At 45.3% G+C, this 13936-nt stretch overlaps 1 protein-coding gene across 2 annotated transcripts; it reads right to left on the bottom strand.

Annotated features, from left to right (window-relative positions):
* Positions 1-450: 450 nt before the first annotated feature.
* LOC125523766 (probable transcriptional regulator SLK3) lies at positions 451-8570 on the bottom strand. Of its 2 annotated transcripts, XM_048688837.1 has the most exons (11): positions 8355-8570; positions 5753-6018; positions 5199-5645; positions 4992-5120; positions 4553-4601; positions 3744-3958; positions 3549-3617; positions 2804-2904; positions 2603-2696; positions 2374-2443; positions 451-1795 (listed from the first exon to the last, which is right to left on the bottom strand). In XM_048688837.1, the coding sequence occupies exons 2-11, from the start codon at positions 5792-5794 to the stop codon at positions 690-692; spliced, it is 2322 nt and encodes a 773-aa protein (XP_048544794.1). In that variant the 5' UTR covers positions 5795-6018; positions 8355-8570; the 3' UTR covers positions 451-689. The 2 variants fall into 2 exon arrangements, with proteins under 2 accessions (XP_048544794.1, XP_048544793.1); XM_048688836.1 differs by having other exon boundaries at positions 5199-6018.
* Positions 8571-13936: the final 5366 nt, after the last annotated feature.

Genomic DNA, 13936 nt, shown 5'->3' with positions numbered 1-13936 from the left:
CTGCTGCAGCGTGACAAATTACTAACAGTTATTTCTACTAGCATGACATTTTTTTTCAACATGGCAAATCTTTCTGCAATAGAACGTTCGTTGTGAGTGATTTTTTTTCAAGGAAACACTACCTGATGGCGTTTTTCACTCAAAAAGTTAAGAAAAATAAAAAATATTTTAATATTTCTTTCTCTAAAAGGAAGAAACACATCAGATTTTAGTTGAAAAAAATGCATTGACCCAAAGGATCTATCCCCACTGTAATTTGTACAAGTTGTCCTGATGCCTCACAAGCTTAAATATTATCGAGGTTTTCCTGTGATTGCCACTGCCTGTGTACCTGCTAGTGTAGCATTGCAATGCCAGTTGCTATGCTACATTCTCTTGGATATAATCTACTACTCCATGGGTAGTAAGAAAAGATGGCAGACCAAAGTACCAAACACTAGTAAGAAGATAGCAGCACAAATGACAACCACATCATGTCATTCCATACTAGTTAATAACACTGGGTTGCACTGCTATCCAAACCGACTCACTCTCTCACATAGCTGAAGGTTCATCAATCTATGATCACTAGAGACTGTTCCAGGCGGCGAACACGATCTTGAAAAGAGAAGAAAAACTTTTAATAATCTACCGCGATATCGCCATCAAACACAGCTCTCGGAGTAGGGAGACTTTAGTTGACAATGATGTCAGATGTTCCACGAGAAGCCACCGTCCCCTGGCTGCTCCCCCATGAACAGACCGCTCTCCACAAGTTCGTGGGAGATGAGATGTTCCAGGTCGTCCATGTCATGCACAGACTCCGCCTTTGGGGTCGCCGCATTGCCGCCAGAAGCGGCCGGGTTGCTGCTCACTGACTTGAAACTGCTGCTTCGCTGGACCATGCCAGCTCCACTGTTGATCAGATTACTAGGCCCCGTCATACCCATCAAAGCAGCGCCCTTTGCTGTGCCGTTATTCATGTGCTGTGCCTGCTCTCCGCTAGCAGCGGTGTTGGCGACCGCGGCTCCAGATGCAAGACCACCATTTGCATTGGGAGTACTAGGAGACTGCTGCTGCTGTTGATGTTGTAGCTGCTGCTGTTGCTGCTGTTGATGGTGCTGCTGCTGCTGCTGCTGTTGATGGTGTTGCTGCTGCTGCTGTTGATGGTGCTGCTGCTGTTGTTGCTGATGAGCAAGAGCGCGGCTATTGGAGTTCTTGGCTTCTTGCAGCAGCTGATTGATCACATGCTGCTGGAATTGTGGACTAGCGCCCAGGCCTTGGAAATTGTTATGCTGGTGCTGGGACATACCTTGCTGGAACGACATGGGATGCTGGAATTGCCCAAGCTGAGCCGCACGGAACGACCTAGATGCTTCCAGCTGAATGCCACTGTGCACTGCTGTAGGACCTTTGAAGATACTCGATGCCTCCTGCTGAAGCAAACTTTGATTCGGGCTTGAGCCTCTAAGCATATTCTGGTAATTGTTTAGCGCACCAGCATTCTGAGATGCCTCCTGCTGGAGCAAGCCCTGATTTGCGCTTGAGCTTCTAAACATATTCTGGTAACTGTTCATTGCCGCAGCATTTTGTGATGCCTCCTGCTGAAGCAACTGATTTGCACTTGAGCTTCTCAGCATATGTTGGTAATTGCTTTGTGCTGCAGGATTCTGCGGATTATTACTAATTGCTCCAACACCTGGAACCTCGTTATTCACATGGGGGCTTATTTCTGTTTTGACCGCCTTTGAGTCATGCAAATTCTGCACCGTGAGCTTTGGTCCAGCAGTTTGTTTGGGATAGTTCTTCAGGCCCTCTGCAGATGAACAGGCAAAATATTAAACATTTAAACTATCTTACGGATCAATGGGATCAATGGGCAAAGCAGGGTCACTATGTCACAAATGTTTCTCTTCAGTTGTTATGATTTGCTGTTATCAGCAGCAAATATGATGAAGCCCTAAAGGTGGCATACAATGTTTAGCTCCGCACTGTTTGCATCACAACCAATTTGTACATGTTCAAGCTCACAGTCCACATCTCTCACTAGTTCAGAAGTTGCATTACGACCGGATTTGCATTAGCTGGGTTTTTGGCTCAGCTGGAGTTTGAACGTAGTTTCTAGTCATGTACATGTTTCTTATGAAGTACTACCTCCATATCAAAATATTAACGTTTTTGTAGGCTCAACTAGCCTAGCCTACAAAAACGTCTTATATTTTGGTACGGAGGTAATACAATAGAACATGCATTATTGCTTAACTTTTTGGAAGAAACCAAAATGCTATGCTTAGTTCTACCATATTCATGAGTATCACTAGTCAAAACTGTTTTATGGAAACTTAATACAGCACCTAGGTACTAAAGACGATTGGTGTATGTGCATGCTCCTACCTATAGGGCCGAGCTTATTCTTGTGGCTGAACTCAATTAGATCCTTCATGTGATTCACCACCTCTGATATCTGCCAAGAGGACATAAGCAATCAACATGCCATAATGCACATATACGGAACAAAACCATATGATGCACTCCATGTGGAAAATATCAAGACTACAAAATGTTTTTTAACAAAATGTTGAGCAAATAGAAAGGTAAATACTACTTAGGGAACTCCAGTTACCTGCAAACAGCGAACATATCTTTTAGAAAGACCATGCTCATTTAGGCTGTGGTGATCTATATTTTTCGCTAGTTGTCGTGATGCTGACGCAAACCTACAAAGTTCATACAAAAAAAGAATTTACAAGTAGTGATTAGAATATCAGAAATTCAACTCTAGAGAGAATCAACTACATATTTTTGTGACTTTAGTTTTACTAACTGGTTGCAAGCGTTTTGTGCCTCATCGTTCGATAGGCCAGCAGGTCCATTTTTAGTGACAGTAGCTTGGTAATTCTGGGTAGCACGCAGCATATGTGTAACCTGAAAAAACAAAAGCATGTGCATAAGAAAAATATAGAAGAGTGCCAAAGTTAAAGCGCATCACACAAAGCCACAGTTTAAGATTTATAATTAGGTGAACTGGTTGAACACCCGTGCTTTACCATTTCCTACAAAGTAAAAAATAAATCCATTTGGAAGAAAAAATTATGAAAAAGAAAGGAAGCTTTCAAATTCCAAAACCGTAAAATAATCGTGGTAAATATTTAGAACCACAAAACAAGACGGCGGAGTGGGTGATGTCCCCACTTGTAACAAGTGATTTTGAAAGGTGCTATGGCAAACATAAGGATTGCAATGAATTATGGCCTACTCTAAAGGTTGAGTATAATTTAATCGTCTTTGGTGTTTTCTGCCTGCAGCTATCTGTAACTTAATTGAGTAGACAGTTAAGCAAATGGATGATGAAACTAGTAAGCATGGGAGGGATCTGATCTTTTCACCCCAATCACCCAGGAGCAGCAATGCCCATTAGATTTACGCCATAAACACAAAACTACAAGATGCCAGGCATCAAATCACACTGTGTATATGTAGGCGATAGCTCAACCATATGCAGCCTTTGAACCAAAGGTTAATCAAATAGGCGATGGAACAGGAAGCCCATACTGGTCTAAGAACTTTACCTGGTCTGTTAGAAACTTGCGAGTGACATACTCGTCGTGTCTCCGTGAACAAAACTCCCAGGACATAATCTGCATATGCAATCAGCACATAAGAATGATTCTCACTTCAAGATATCCACAAATGCACAAATGCTCAAGAAAAGACACCCAAAAGGTGCTATGGTATGGCTCTAGCTACTACAACTAGGAACATACCTTTAGTTCTGGAGTGAATATTATTCTCAGTTGTCCCTCATGTGTGACATGTTGGTGTTCATAGATGCTCTTCTGAACAACTTTAGCATGCTCCAGGAGCAGCAGTCCGTTGGGCAACCGGAACTCGTTCGGCATGTCAAGGAATAGATATTCATCCTTAACACCGTGGTCAAATCTAATTTGACAGAGTCTAGGAAGTATTTCAGAGGTAGCCTCTGTATGATAGATAAGAGAAGGCGGGAAACTGGGTGAGCTCAAAAAAAATATTGATTACATTGCAGAGAAAAACTTAAAATCTTATTTATGAGAATTGCACAATGAAGAAGCAAAACAGAAAGGGCCCCAAAAACAGACAGTCAAGATGTTCATCTAAAAAACAGGAGGGGCAAAGTGCATGATAACACAAAGAAAGCTTTGCTGTGGAAGAAATAAAATGCCAAAACTATGAGGTTATTCTTCATTCATGACAGTAACCCACTATTTCTTATGATAAGGTATTCTGTACTGCTCCAGAGAGTTAACAACTTCATAAGATACTTTTATTTGCACTCTTGATGCTTAATGGATTCCTTAGAAAGTAATATTGTTGATTGTCTTCTGTAAAGCTACTTTTATTTGCAATCTTGATGCATAATGGCTTCCTTAGAAAGTAATATTGTTGATTGTCTTCTGTAAAGCACAAGACATGTACAAGAATATTGAGCTTGGCAAATAGGGGAATAACAGAATAAGCATAACATATCAGCATTCATACGCAGTGAGCAATCTTGAAGGGAAATGTGCAAACAACCAAGGATATAACATTTTACCATATCCTTTCCCCGAATGCGTATTACAAATATCACAACGCCATGTACCCTGTAACAAGGAAAGAATAGGAGTGTGAAATTTCATAGATCTTATACAACATCAAGGAATAAGTACCCTTGATTTCGACCATACATGCAGAGCAGACAAAGAATCAGCTTTATCAGCTATCAGCGGGTTCATTACACAAAATAGATATATATATAATTAAAATAGCCATTGCAGGACAATTTCAAACTTTCAATTAAAATAACTAGTGCAGGCTAAAATAACAAATATTTCCTCAAGAGGCTACACATACAAATTACGTTTCTCACTGCCATCAAAGGTAATTGATAATAAACAGCGTTGAATAATCCTAGCAAAACTTTAAAAAGATGGTGTATGATACTATTTAAACATGTATTCAACATAATTTCAGATATGATTTTTTTTACTAACCGGGGATGTCTGTGGAATAGCAACCGAGGTATTCCCTGGTTTTTCATATGATGACACACACCATCTTTCTCTTGATCGTGGTGCAAAATATTCATCAATGAGCTTCCTCCAGTATGTTATGGGATTATCCTACAAGATAATTTTGAGTAAATTGTACTTCCATTGTTGTGTATCTTGTAATAAATATCTGAAAATGCATAAACTCACATCTGGCCGGTAACGCTTGTGATACAAATACTGCATTAACCTTCGGGAACAAAGCCCGCTCTCGACAGGAGTCCTAACAGGTCCAGCTAGCTGAATTCCAGGCTGTGCTAGCGGTGGCCTCAATTGTGGCTGCCGAGGTATGCCAACTTGAGAATGTTGATGCTGAGGAAATTGTTGTGATAACTGATGCTGCTGTTGTTGCTGAATTTGTGCCAGTTTGTGCTGCCGGATCAAGGCTTGAAGCTGTGGGTTATGTTGGCCCTGGAGATGAAGAGAACTCTGACCTTGGAGCAGCTGTTGAATCAACTGTTGTTGCAAGATATCATCTTGCCGAATATCAACTCTTGGCTTCTTTTGAGCATGAAATGCGGCAGCAGCATCAATCACAGGTTGTGATGTTACACTAGATGCTCTCCGCTTCTGCATCTGCTCTTGGGGTGGACTTTGCTGCATGATGGAGCCATCAATGACTGAAGAGCCAGAAATGTTATTGGACGAAAACGACATCGGAGAGGCAGGAAGGCGCGTGAATGAATCAGCATTCATGCTCGTACTTTGCTGAAACTGGGCACCTCCAGAAAGTGATGAGTTGCCATCGGTCACCAAAGAGCTAACACCAATGCTTGGCCCAGAGGAATTTGTAGTACTAACTGGAAGGCTACCATTCATGTCCCTGGGAACAAGTCCAAGGTTGGAGCGTGGGGCCCCGGACATGGAGGTCAGCAGGGTTGAGACTGAACCATCACCTTGAAGAATCTTGTTTAATGGGATAGAACGTCACTGGAAACTAGCAAGGATCTTCGGATATTTTCGCTGGAAACTGTAAAGTGTAATTATCAGTAATATTTTGAAGCAATGAAGCAAATCAAGAAAACAGTCACCGCAAAATTTCTCAACCAATGAGCTTATAAACCAACAGCCCAGGACGCATGATTCTAAGTTACTAACTTCTAGGTCTCAAAATTAGGAGGACCCGTTTCAGGACATCAATGATAAAAATAGCCATCATCAAAAGGCAAGTGTTAATCCGATCTAAGAGATGAAATGCATTGACTTAACTTCCAAAAGGAATACAGGTTATATGGCCGGCGTAAAAGAAGCCAGACATAACACAAATAGAGAGGAAACAGGGCAAGAGAAGTTGACCGAGACAGGATATTTCATTTGAATTACAAAGTAGCACATAGATACAATCAATGCAAATTGCAACTACACGTTCGCATGATCAAGCTCCTAACAGCAAAGAGAGTTGCTTTCTATTCACCCTGACAAAAGGAAAGCACAAGACAAAGGAAGCTGGTTAGTGAGAAAAGTTCAGCGATGTACAGTCCCATGCGAACTTGCAAGATATCACAAACCAAACAGTAATAAACAAGCAAAGGTAAGAGAAAATCACAAGAACACAAACCCACCTAGTTCAATTAGAAGAAAATACAATCTTGCATGATCACCTGCCACTTTGTTTGGATATTTAACTACACACTATGCAGGACTACGATTAAAACAAGAAACCCTGATGATAAACAAAACTGCTTCAAAACCCAACTAAAACAGGACACGGCAGATAGACCGCCTAACCTAAGAAACTAGAAGATAAGGTCAATGTAATGAATAAAAAGATTTAACTCACGAAGAAAAAGAAAAAGAAATACAGAAAGGAGACAAATTGTATACTTCAATGCAGAAACTAGTGTGCCATTTTTTAAGGTGGTCATCAGTGACAGGAGAATTAGAAGATTCGTTGGGGGGGGGGGGGGGGGGATGTTCCGCACTAACACAATTTGGATAGTGAGTTTTAACTTCTGCCGCGGCTTTCTTAGAGGTGATTGATTATTTTCCTCTGTTGGTTCCCAAAATTGGTTTATTTATTTCTCGAAATCACCGCACGCGGGATGGCGCACGCCGCGCCAGGCGGGACCCGGGTGTTGGTGACGCCAACGGTGGGTGGGTGCGGAGCCACCGTGCTCTCCAAGGGGAGGAAGCTACGGGAGCTCACGCAGGCGGGTCGTGCACCGTGGACCCAGGGAGAACCCGTGGGCCCATGTGTCAGTGGCGTGGCTCCCTCTAACATAAAAGAAAATCACAGGTAGACAAACCCACCTAATTCAGTTAGAAGAAAAAATACAACCTTGCATCATCACCTGCCACTTTGTTTGGACTATTTAATTACAGAGTTAGCAGGACTGCAACTAAAACAAGAAACCCTGATAAACAAAAACTGCTTCAAAACCTAACTAAAAGAGGACACAGCAGATAGACCGCCTAACCTAAGAAACTGGAGAGAAGGTCAAAGTAATGGGAATAAGAAGATTTACCTCACCAAGAAAAAGAAAAGAAAAAAATACAAAAAGGAGACGAATTATATCCTTCAATACAGACAAGAGTGTGCCATTTTTTAAGGTGGTCATCAATCACAGGGGAATTTGAAGATTCATTGAATGTGGATGAGGAGGAGCATATGTTCTGCAATAACACAATTTGGATACTGTGCGTTAACTTCTGCCGCGGCTTTCTTAGAGGTGATTGATTAATACGCCCTGTTGGTTCCCCAAAATCGGTTTCTTTCCTTCTCGAAATCGACCGGTTCATCCTAAACGGGACCGAATCACAAGGCGCAGACTCAACTCAAGAAATCACAAGCAGATAAACCTAACGAGCAGGGAGCAGCATTGTGCCATCACAGAGTTCACCCCTAGCTAAAACTTCACCCCAGTTCGTAGTACAAAAGATGCAGGCAAACCGATACTACCGACCAAAACAGGTAGAGAAAGAGAAGACAAAATCTTGAGCTCCAGGTATTTATGGCCTCCCCAACAACTCAAGCAACACCAGAGGTACTCTTTCTCAAGATCCAGAGAACTTGTGAGTTCGGAAATTCGACGCTCTTTTCAGCTCTTGCTTTTGGTGGACTCCTCTCGGGGCTACACCTTTCTAGCGCAAGAAGAGGATTTCCGCCCCCAAATTCCCGGCGCCGCCGCATTGGGGCGACCGGGGCCCGTCTCCACGGCGGAAAATCCCCCCCTGTTCGTCCCCCCGCATCAAGAACGCGGACGCAAATCCCCTCGAAGCAGTCGTGCGGATTGAAGCCGAGCCATGAATCGAACCAATCTACTACCAGCGCAGATATCACCAAATCGAGTGCGGAGAAATCCTCACCTCGAGAGCTCGCGGGCTGTGGTAGTCGGTCGCTTTTCTTCCTCCTCCTCCTCCGTGATGCTGCCGCTCGTCGTCCTCGTTGGCCTCGTGCTCCGGATATTATTCTTTCTGGCGTTGTTTTCCCCTTTTTATTCTACGCTAGTTCTTATTTCTTCTCCTCCGCTTCTGGTGGCTGCGTGTGTGCGGGCGGCGGCGACGCCGGCGGGCGAGCGAGGGCGGCCGGGTTAAATAGATTCGCGGGGGAGCGACCGGCGCCAGCCAGTGGCCCGTCCCGCGGTGACCCCCATCGACGGGTCGCGCGGGCCCATCCGCGTCCTCCCAGCCCTCCGATCGAGATCCAATGGTCGAGCTGCCACGTGGTCGCCCGTGATTGGCCGGGTGGTGGGAAGGTCGGCTCACGCTATGTGCACGCGGCACGGCGCACATCATGGGACGCGTGAGTCGGGTGGGGTCTAAGTATCAGTGACTGCGATGTTGAGTGGATGCGAATGGATCATGTCCTCCATGGAAAAATTACGAAAGTTCCTGCACGGGGGTCTCGCGTCGTGGACCCAAACAAAATCCGTGGGCTCACCTGTTAGGGGTGTGACCCGCTCTACGGCTGGCTGAGCTAGTGCGTTTCAGTCGATAGGAAGGCTACGTGCACGTTACATGTATAACTGACTTGGGGGCCTGGAAGCTTCTCGGCCCTGTGTTAGCGTAAGGCTGGTTTTCGTGTGGGTGAAATGAGACAGGTGCGTGTAGCTTTCTACCATTTTTCTTCTTGGGACGACTGCACGTCATTTGCCAAGGAGCACATCTACTTGACGCACGCGGCTCGTCTCACCTGTTTTCTAGAGGCTTTGTTTTGCGAGGGAGGGGGTGAGGTCAGCGGAGAGGACAAGCGGGTTGTTTGAGTTTTACTAGTACAATTATTATTATTGTTATTATTATTATTTGGTTCTTAATCTAATCATTATCATGCACTAGGCTAGGCTGGGCCGTCCATCGTAGTATTAGTTTTGGCCGATTATTGTGGTTTTACATGTTTAGGAAGGAGACGTAATCATAGGATTGGTAAGTGTTTTGATACCAACAATAATGAATAACAAACAAAACAACATATTGGCATGGTCTTATCTATATCTGGCCATGAGTTGGGCCTAAAAAAGCTCATGGCAGAAAACTGAGGCCCAGGCCCTTCCAGACCCTACTATCGGGCCTACTTTTCAAGCCCAAGCCCGGCCCATCTCGTAAAAAGCCCTGAAAAGCCCTTAGGGCTTAGGGTCGTGGGCCGGGCCTCTTCCTTAAAATGCCAATATGCCAAGCCCAAGCCCGTCCAGGCCCTGCTGATGAGCTCAAAACTCAGGCCCAATCCCGGCCCACAGACAAGCCCATCGGGCCTAGGCCCTGGATTTTAGGGCCAGGCCTGGGTGGGCCGACAGGGCCGGGCCTGAGATGGCCAGGACTAGTCTTATCAAACCAAACACAATGCCTTAGCTTTTCTATAAGAAAAGACAGTGCCTTGGTTATAATAAAAATGTCTTGGGTGATTGATGGGCATCAAATATGTCTATCGCTTGTGTGAAATAGAACTATTTCACCAACAACTTTACAGAAACGCCTATGAATTTGCGCATGATTAGTCAAGAAACGCATGGACTTTCAGAGCGGGTTCTATTGTTGGCCCTCGTCGAGTCCTCCTCGTGGTGGAATGCTTTGTCACCAACGCATGAGTCTGTGAGGTCGTCTTGGCCATGGCCGGCACATTCTCGTTCACTTCACTGCTTGTCATCGTCACTTAAATCACCTTTGAAACACCACCACGCCATCCTGACCCTAACCCTAGACGTCACGAGTCTTGCATTTGTCTCGGGATGGAGCGGCTCAGGCTGATCAAGATGGCTCGTTGATTTGGCTTGAGTGGCTAGACACTACCGGTGTGCCTTTCCTTTTATAATCCATCTTACTGTGAGCTAAGTTGTGTATTTTACGAATGTGCTCCCAGTGCATTTATCGTCAGTCTGATGGGTGGGCCTTTCTATTCAGTTTGGAGACAGTTTGCTCAAAAGGAGGATCGCACCATGTGAACAAGTTGGCCAATTTTTGTTGCGTTGGCGAGAATATTTCTCAAATTATGTACTACCCATGATTAAATGGCACCGTGGGGTGGTCAGGATAAGTATATCACATGGTGGCCTGGGTTCGTACCCATTAAGGCTCTAGGGTGAGCAACTCCATCTGTGGGTGGCGTTGCGACCCGCGATATGTGGACGACTCGCTTTACTAAAGCGGATGAGATGCCTTACATATTTGTCGGTTGTGTCTCCACCTGAAGATTGTATTTATTTATTTTGCATAGGTTTTGATGCTTTATCCGTGGTAGAGGGCTACTTCAACACTTTCCTAGTTTCAAAACCAACGCTGCTATACACATGACGAAGGTGCAACCGACGCGTGCACGATTCTTACGTGGAAGCACCAACAATGAGTGTGCATGTAGGAGAACAATTGGGGAGGAAGCATCATTCGCAGATCGTGTGCAAACTGTCGTCCATGAAGCAATTTCCTTTCAAAACAATGTCTTAGTTATTAAAAATGTCTTAGTTGATTGACGGGCATTGAACATGTTTACCCGTTGCGAAGAACAAAAATACCTCACACATAATTTCGTGGAAAATGCCTAACGATTGGTGCATGGTTATTCTAAAACACTTATGCCTAGACATAATGTTCCAGCTAGTTTTGGCCCTTGTCGTGTCCTACTCGCGACCTAATGTTTCATCATCAACGCATTTGTCCTCGAGGTTTTCTTACCTTGATCGATACATTTCCCTTCACTTCATTGTTTGTTATCATGGCTTCAATTGCTTTCAAAACGCTACCACACCATCTGAACACTAACCCTAGCCATCATGGGTCTTGCATTTGTCTCCTGACAGAGCAGGATCGAGACGACTTGTTGATTTGTCTTGAGTGGCCAATCTATAGATTTTTTGTTTCCTTTTTATAATCCACCCCATTACTAGTTTTGTGTATTTTACGAATGTAGTCCTTGTATAATTCATCGCAGTCTGATGGGTGGGCCTTTCTAGTCGATTTGGAGACAATTTCTTGGAAAGGAGGACTACACTGTGTCAACAAATTCGCTAAATATAGGGTATGTTGATGGGAATATTCCTTAAATTGGGAATTACCCATGATGAAATGGTGCAATGGGGTGTTAAGGATAAATCGGGGTTGGTACTCATTTCTTTCTCCAGGGTGAGCAACACCATCTGTGGATGGTTCAGGGACCTTCGATATGTCGATGATTCGCTTTTCTGGAGCTAATGAGGTGTATTACATAATTGGCAGGTGTCTTTCAACCTAAGGATTGTGTTTTTTTCATACCATCCTGGTGCTTTATCCATGGCATAGGGCTACTTCGAATTTTGCTAGTTTCAAAAAGCTGTCTAAGTTATAAAAATGTCTTAGTTGATCAACGGGCATTGAACATGTTTGTCTATAGTGGGGAACAAAAGTATATCACTGGTAACTTCATGGAAAATGCCTAAGAATTGGTGCATGGTTAGTTTAAATGCATATGCTTGGATATGATGTTCTAGCTAGTTTTGGCCCTCGCCACAGCCTACTCATGGCCGAATGTTTCTTCGTCAACATATTTGTCATCGATGTTGTCTTACCTTGATCGATACAACTCCCTTCACTTTATTGTTTGTCATCATCGCTTCAATCGCTTTCAAAACACTACTGTCGGTGTCAAAACCGGCGGATCTCGGGTAGGGGGTCCCGAACTGTGCGTCTAGGCCGGATGGTAACAGGAGGCAAGGGACACGAAGTTTTACCCAGGTTCGGGCCCTCTTGATGGAGGTAAAACCCTACGTCCTGCTTGATTAATATAGATGATATGGGTAGTACAAGGGTAGATCTACCACGAGATCGGAGAGGCTAAACCCTAGAAGCTAGCCTATGGTATGATTGTTGTTCTGTATCTTGTCCTACGGACTAAAACCCTCCGGTTTATATAGACACCGGAGAGGGTTAGGGTTACACAAAGTCGATTACAATGGTAACCAAGCTTGCCTTCCACGCCAAGGAAAGTCCCTTCCGGACACGGGGCGAAGTCTTTAATCTTGTATCTTCATAGTCCAGGAGTCCGGCTGAAGGTATAGTCCAGCTATCCGAACACCCCCTAATCCAGAACTCCCTCAGTAGCCCCTGAACCAGGCTTCAATGACGACGAGTCCGGCGCGCAGATTGTCTTCGGCATTGCAAGGCGGGTTCCTCCTCCAAGTACTTCATAGAAGATTTTGAACACAAAGATAGTGTCCGGCTCTGCAAAATAAGTTTCCACATATTTCCATACAGAGAATAATATTTACACAAATCTAATCTGCTGACGTATTCCGTAGTGTGACACACCACGGCCAAGCCTTTATCCGAGTCGTTTCATTATCCCAGCTCAGCGCGTCATGCGAGGCAGTTTCGTTGGCACATCTTGTTAAAGCAGAGATCGTGTCCCCTTATTCCGGGATTCTCATCAATACGGGCGTGGGTAACCCAACCGCGCCATTGATTACGGCGCTTGGAGATAAGCGAGTTTTATCAGGCTGGTGGGGACACGTAGTTGCGTCCACCCATATAAGGGGATAAGGATCCACCTTTTCACCTATGCCTTCTTCCTCCTTTGCCTATCCATTCATGCGTACTCGAGCTCCAGCGCCCAAGTCCGCACTCCCCACCTCAACCTTCTCCAGCCATGTCCGGAGCGGGAGGCAAGTGGATGGTCTCCTCCGTCACGGAGGGACACATCAAAAGACTGAGGAAGGCCGGATACCTGTCTAACGACATCGCGTACCGGCTTCCCGAAAAGGGGCAGCTCCTCCCCACCCCAGGGCCCCATGAGAGGGTAGTGTTCCTTCCCCACTTCCTCCGCGGACTGGTCTTTCCTATCCACCCATTCGTCCGGGGACTCATGTTCTACTACGGCCTGGATTTCCATGATCTGGCCCCGAACTTCATCCTCAACATCTCGGCATTTATCGTTGTGTGCGAGGCTTTCCTCTGCATCCACCCCCATTTCGGCCTATGGCTCAAGACTTTCAATGTCAAGTCGAAGGTGGTGCGCGGGCAACCAGGCGGAGTGCGGAGGCGCCATGGTGGGCAAGATGCCCAACGTCTTATGGCTCGAGGGCTCCTTCTGGAGACCCTGAAGGGGTGGCAATCGGGGTGGTTTTACATCACCGAGCCGCGCGACCCTGAGTGGGTCGCAGCCCCCGAGTTCCGATCCGGACCCCCAACACGGCTCACGTCCTGGAAGGAGACGGGCCTGTCGTGGGGCAACAAAGGATAGGTGACTGGACTGCAAACATGCATCCAAACCCTGGCGGACAAGCAGCTCAGGCTTGTCAACGTAGTCCAGGTTATGCTCATCCGCCGGATCCTCCCGTGTCAACAACGGGCCTTCAATCTGTGGGAGTTCAACCCGGCGCAGCACCAAACTCTGAGCAGGCTCTTCGACACGACGTACGAAGATGTCTGGAAGGTGCTTTTCAAGGACGCTGAGGCTCCCGCATCAGCTACCGAGGATCGCGGATTCA

The sequence above is a fragment of the Triticum urartu genome, chromosome 7 (assembly GCF_003073215.2).
Source record: "Triticum urartu cultivar G1812 chromosome 7, Tu2.1, whole genome shotgun sequence".
In the NCBI taxonomy this organism is placed as follows: Eukaryota; Viridiplantae; Streptophyta; class Magnoliopsida; order Poales; family Poaceae; genus Triticum; species Triticum urartu.
Note: the sequence above shows the minus strand (reverse complement) of the source record. Positions and strands in the feature narration are given on the sequence as shown.

Coding starts and splice junctions, on each gene's coding strand:
- LOC125523766 (XM_048688836.1), bottom strand. CDS start 5,912: ATGTCCGGGGCCCCACGCTCCAACCTTGGACTTGTTCCCAGGGACATG. Junction 5,121..5,198: donor ACAAGCGTTACCGGCCAGAT/GTGAGTTTATGC, acceptor ATTATCTTGTAG/GATAATCCCATAACATACTG. Junction 1,796..2,373: donor GAATAAGCTCGGCCCTATAG/GTAGGAGCATGC, acceptor GTTCATCTGCAG/AGGGCCTGAAGAACTATCCC.